The sequence below is a fragment of the Apteryx rowi genome, unplaced genomic scaffold, assembly GCF_003343035.1.
Source record: "Apteryx rowi isolate R43461 unplaced genomic scaffold, aptRow1 scaffold_1332, whole genome shotgun sequence".
NCBI classification, from domain to species: Eukaryota; Metazoa; Chordata; class Aves; order Apterygiformes; family Apterygidae; genus Apteryx; species Apteryx rowi.
Genome location: NW_020447567.1, coordinates 2,911 through 9,354, shown reverse-complemented (window position 1 = coordinate 9,354; position 6,444 = coordinate 2,911). Strand labels below are relative to the sequence as shown.

Here is a 6,444-nt window from a genome sequence, read left to right as displayed (position 1 = left end):
ACACATGAAAGGACATAAGGTATGTTGCTCATGAATTAAAAAGGCATTTGCCCGTGTAAACCTCAGACCAAGCCTTTTACAGCTCTTTGTCCAAAGTCGTTGCCCGACAAAAAGCTTCAAAAGGAAATGCTGAGATGTTGCAGCCCTCATCCAAGCTATTAGCTCATTTATTTCTAGTGTAAGGAAGGACAAGATAAGTTTGTCTTGTAAAACGTAATATCCATGTTAGCACAGAAAGAGGTAGCCTACTGAACACATAGCTGCAATTGGATACTTCACCCATTCAGGACAAGCTTTTCTTCATGTTGGTTATTTCCTATTTTTCCTATTCTTTGGTTATTTCCTATTCTTTTCAGCATCCTGCTCTGTGGGATATTTGCTGCAGCTACTTTACACCAGGGCAATTGATAATTCCAAAGACTGAAGGTTTGTGGAGGTTTTTTGGTAACGCTAACACTTGTCTTCTCATGGTTGCTGTGGCATTTTGCAGGATTTTCATTAACAAAACAAAGAGAAGCTTAAACCATTTTAATATCCATATCATTACCTCAAATTAAGTAAGTAAATATGCTTGCATATGGTGTACAAACCAAATATCTTGCAGTCAGGAAAGCGTGCAAATGTGTTCAAAAGCAGCTACTCAAAACAACTAGGAAAGCCATTTTCCAAAAACTGAGGAGTCATTGAACAAGGCTCATACTGAATCATATTCTTTTTAAATAACATATTCCCTGGCAGATCAGACCAAGCCTTTATTGCTGCTTTTAGCTCTTGTCTGCACAGTAGTCAGAAAAAAATTGAGTCAAAAGCCCATGTTGTTTTAAATCAGAGACACAGCATAATCATCACCATATTTTTCCTTCCTTCCTCCCCTGTCACTGACTCGTCCACTCTTCCAGCTGCCCAGGGTACTTTTCTAATAATACTTGTTTAGCAGTTTTCAGGGACTTGGAATTCAGAGATTTAATTGCAAAATTTACTCTACAGAGAGTGTGCAGAACTGTCAATCCAATTTTTGCTTGCCTTGAGATGATTACTGGGTAGTTCATCAGCTGGTATCTCTGCTGAATATACCCTTTTGCTGGGTAATTAGCAAAGTAATGAAGAAGCTCTTTAGATGACCCAAATGACTGCACTGGTTTGTAATTCTACCTGTGTTAATTTAAAATAAAAGAAAAGGAAAATGTAAGACAATTCCCACCTCTTACAATTCTTTCTGCCCTACTTTATGGCTGAAGTCGGTGAAAATCATTAGACAGCTCTGTGTCCTGGTGCTTGTTTAATCCTTCCAAAGGGGGCTCAAAGGAAGGGGTGCAGTGGGGGAGGGCATAAGTTTCCCAAACATCTGAAAAACTAGTCCAAGCTGCTTTCTTTGGGATTCTGAAGCACTAAAAATACCTCTAAAAGGGTGTCACCTTTGCGTTTATTTGGAACTGCCCAACCTATGCCATGACCGTCTTCCTGCACAGCCTGGCAGGACTGGCTGAGCTCACCGATAGTGAAGAAGATGGTCTATCCCTGTCCCTGCCAGGCTCCCCTGCACTGGCACCAGTGAGCTGGTTTCCATCACYAAATCGGCAGAATACTAACCTGGCAAAATGCCAAGTTTGCTGGGGGCAGGCAGGCAAGAGTACACAGGAAGGGGAGCAGGACAGAACGGCCCTTCTCAGCTTGCTCCCTGCTTGCGGCCTCCAGGAGTCTAACTAAACTGTGGCATACTGGTTGTAAGGCAACCATAACAGCCCAAGCAAAACCTGGCTGCACAGCAGCAGGTGTGCAAGGTGTCTTTTACCAGCCGCTGTAAGTTCTATCTCTTAATAGGACAACATGAGCATATAAGACTATTAAGAACATTTCCAGAAAAAAGGAGATGGAGATGCCCAGTGAGGATTTTTGTCAAGGCCTAAGGAACAGTTTTCATTGGCATAAAAAGTAAATGAATACTATATAGTGGCACAGAGAGCCCATTGCATGCAAGTCTGTTCCTGCCTGAAAAGCCTTCCACTGGATTTGATAGTCTCTTCATTGCCACACCATAGCTTTCAAGAGAAAAGTGAGCATAATGGCATTTTAGCATGTGCTGGGAAGCATTTGGGATTTCACTTTCCATTATCATTATTTTAAATCCCTCTTGCTTACTGCTGAAGTAATTCAGCCCATCAGGCTGAACTCCCCCATGAGTATCAGATGACAAGAGCTGCAGGGTCATGCTGCAAGGGGCAGCCCTTGAGGGCTCTGTGCCGGCAGCTCCCGGCTGACAAAGTTTAAAACCTTAAACAGCTACAGAAAATTCAGTCACACCATCTCTAGTGATACCAGGGTATTGTTCACTTGCAGTAAGAAAAATGTGACTGCTGGTCATATAAGGAACTGTTGTCTCTAAAGAGAGACTGCCAACCGAAGCACAATGTATGGACAAATGTCGCGGTTTTCTTTTATTTGTAGGGAAACATTCTCAAGGAGTGGAAGTCAACTCCTCCCAGGTAAACCAAACTGCTTTCAGATGTTACTGATTAGTTCGCTGGTGAAAGTGAGTGAACTTTCGATCTCTTGAAAAGTGAAAGGCAACATCCCCAAATCTCTCTGAAGAATAAGGTCTCCAATAAGTTTCAAAGCTTGTGCTTCTTTTAATGGAAATATCACATATTTATATACATATACATAAAAAGTACAAAGACTTAGAAAACAGGCTTCATTTTCAGCCCCTAATTCTAACATATGGTACATTAATCCCTGAGAGCACCTGTCAACTGTATGCAAGTGATACTGAGAGTGCAAATTCAACAGTTCACCTTGCAGCACAGGTTGCTTTTGCTGAATCTGAATGCTAAATATTAAGTACACCAGGCTGGCAGTAAACAAAAATTACCAGTTAAACCATTCAATACAGTGTATGACAATAAAAACCCATCCTGATGGCTTTGCCACAGAGAGCTAAAATGTTGTTCTCCCTCTCCCCAAATGAAATGAGTTTCAGCTTCTGCCTTATATTCTGGTCACACAAAATCCAATACAAGCCTAGCGCCTACGAAATGCACTCAACTGATGTTAACAGCAGCAGCAGCTAAGGTCYACTTGGACTCCAACAGAGTGATACTATGAACAGAACGCACAAGAGCACATTTCATTCCAAGTAGAAGCAAAGCCTGAGCAAAAACATAGGCTGAGTATTTCCTGTATGATTTGCTGTTTGCTTTTGATCTCTGCCTTTATGAATGTGTCTTGAAGCAGCAAGTGCAGTGCCCTACCTTACCAAAATTTGTTTGCAGGGTTTTAGCATGACTGACTTCTGGTAAAATCAAAGACAGCCCTAATATGGATCTAAGGGACCTGCAGCAACCTATGGAATTACCACTTTCAAGAGTGCTCGTGCATATCAAGTAATGATGTGTTTCTGTAACATTAAGTGCTACTCTCACCAACTGGGCAGTTTAGATCAAGTTTGGGGATGGCAGAATTGCTCTCAAAGTCTTCAGCTTGGGAGGGCAGTATGTCCCCCATATCCAATTAGCATCATGGTCTCCAGAAAGGGTCTGGGACAGGATGGTGGACATGGCAGTCTTCATCTCTGGAACTGCATGGCCAGTTCCTGCTCTAACCTCAGTACTGAGGAACATTTTTTTTCTTAGTGTTGAGACAGAGGAGTGAGGTACTGTCCTCTCCAGGCACTCAGATGCATAATATCAAAGCGTACAATGACGACTGACCAAGGTTTCCAAATACTAGAGGCTGAGCTGCCGGATACTACATCTCTGGCTGGATTTTCATGGCATATGGCTGTACTTGATACCTGCTTGAATTTCTGGAAATTGCATAATTATCCTGTCCTGGTTATAATCTGCAAAGGTCCTAGAGGTGAAGTTAACAATAAACCTGGTCTGTTTTTTAATAGGAACTTAAATATCAACAAAAAAAAGCCTGCCTATGGTTCACCAGCTCCCTTGTTTCACTGTTAAATGCAATGACAAAAAATTCCCTGAGACTAAAGAGGAGACAACCGAGAGCAGATATGGGAAACTTAATGGGGGATGTAAATCTTAGGTGACCATGGCATTCAAAAATTAGCTCATGTTGTTTGGTCTTCTAACAGAAATCAGGCCCTGCCCCTGATTTATATCTGCGGAGGATATCAACACCTCAAACTGCAGAAATATTTCATATACAGCCCTTTTTGTATGCAATAGAACAAACAACAGCATTAAGAACTGCATCCATACAGACTGTATAGAGCTATAGAGTTTAATACCTATCCTATCTTAAATTTTGATTACTGGAATTAAAATGCCATAAAGTGCTTAGCATATTCAAAAAAATCGTAGACCTGGATTTTCACTGCCCACCAACACCGTGGTATAATTAAAACTTCTCATTGTTACAATAAAACATTGCAATACATCTACCCAAATAAGGAGAGGAAAGAATACCTAGTGTCAAGAGCACAACTCCTTAATTTTATCCATTACAAAATGAACAAACACAAAATATGATCCTTTCATGCACATTTTCATTTCATTTCAAGCCTTTTCTCAGTCATTCACTTGGAACTGGAAAAAAGAAAACCACAAAAGGACGGCACCGTTTAAACTTTGTTATCAACAGCAGACCGGTAAACTCTCCTCTGTCTTCCACCCCAAAATACCTTCAGACTCCACCAGACATACTGTGGCATAGCCCATGCCCTGGTTCTGCACCATAAAGGCCATTATTCAGTATTCCAGCTCCATGCATAATGCACATGTGTGGTGGCATGCAGTCTGTTATCTTGCCCAGATAACAAGACTGGCGGCCATAAAACCTTATATGCAACTGTCATTAAATCAGGTCCTGCATCTGGCAGGAGATGCCTGCCTCTGTTTTTGAGCCTCCGCTACTTTTTTCTTTTCCAGTTCCTCTGCCTTCTTCCGCTCCTCTTTCAGCTCCTTGTATCTCCATTTAGGAATCTGCAAATATGGGTCATCTTTAGCACTGCTCCTCCGTCTCACATTTTCTGGCTGGTGGGTGGGTGGAGGAGCCTTGCTGATGCGGACTTTGGGGATGACAAATCCTGGTCTCACACTGCTCCGTCTCAAAAGGTGGAGTGGCAAGAGGCTTGTTTTCCTGAGGGCTACAGTGCTCACTTGAGGTACTGCAAGGCTGGCAGGCTGCAGACTGTCTCGACGGTCCTTCTTTTTGGGGATCAGTGTGACTTTGGAGTTCTGAAATAATCTCTCATAGCTGTTAACATGGTCTTTGTCCTGAGATCGGATTTGTTCAGCTCTCTGCTTCCGAAGGATTTCCTGCACAGCCAGTCTGCGTTTTCCCACAGAAGGTGGGCTTCCTGGGCACACAGTCCTGCACGACAGAGCAATAAAAGGACTGCCTAAGCTTGTTGTCACCCTGACCATGTGATCAAGGACCCCATCTTCTTCTGGGCCATGGAAAGCCTGGAATGAGACTGCTGATCTCATGCACTCTGAAATCCTCTGCAAACAGCTCTTTGGCTCCGCAGCCTTGGCAAGAAGTTCCTTCATCTTCGGCCATTCCGGTTTATATTGATCACAAAACTGTTCTGGGCATGGCCTGTCCATCAGCTTTTGCATGATGAAGGCAGATTCTGACCTTCCTGTGTAACAAGCCCATTCCCATGAAGTCAGCCCACGGCTTGGGTCTGTTGCGTAAACATTTGCCCCTTAAAGAAAAGAAAAACAACTGATGTTAATTAATGACAGTGTCCACATTTCTGTTGCCATGATCAGAGTTGCATCACGTAGATCCTTGCAAGAAAATATCCCATATGACATACTACAATATTTGTGTCAAAACGCACATGCAATAAAGAGAGATCGTGGTTCTTGACTTTCTGAACTCTTGATGGATACAGAAAAAAAGCAATATAAAACTACGGTTGTATATATGAAATTCTCTTAAAACAATGCACAGAGCGACATAAAAAACTTTCAACTGCGTTGAATTTCACGTGCCATTTTAAAATCCATTCACTCAGGCTTGTAAGAATGACTTCCATGAACATGGAAAGAAACAATATACAAAAATCCTTCACTTACTTACAGAATAATGGGCTTTGCACTGATCATTGCCACTCAGAAGAGAGATCTTGAGCTAATAATAAAGAGGTCCATGAAAACATCAACTCCATGCTCACTAGTGGCAAAAATAGCAAATAGAATACAAGGAATTACTAGGAAGGCATAAAAAGAAGAAAAGAGAGAGAAACACCATGTTTACAGTTCAAGTTCTCTATCTCTTCTTTGGAAGGACACAGTAAAATTAGAAAAAGTTCAGAGGATGGTGACAATGGTGATCAGATATAAGGGAAGTTTCTATATATGTAAGAGACTGGATAAGCGATTAGATGGACCTTCAGTCTGACCCCAGAACAGCTCTTCTCCTGTAGCTTAGATTTCCACCCTTGAGCAAATGAAGCAATTGTTATCAAAAGCTGGC

The 6,444-nt window shown here is 41.9% G+C and overlaps 1 protein-coding gene across 1 annotated transcript; it reads right to left on the bottom strand.

The window, feature by feature from the left end:
* Nucleotides 1–4,658: 4,658 nt before the first annotated feature.
* On the bottom strand, nt 4,659–5,668 carry LOC112961557 (ankyrin repeat domain-containing protein 33B-like; the record flags this gene model as incomplete). Its single annotated transcript, XM_026056871.1, has 1 exon — nt 4,659–5,668. A coding segment is annotated over one exon (851 nt), but the record flags the coding sequence as incomplete, so codon positions are not given.
* Nucleotides 5,669–6,444: the final 776 nt, after the last annotated feature.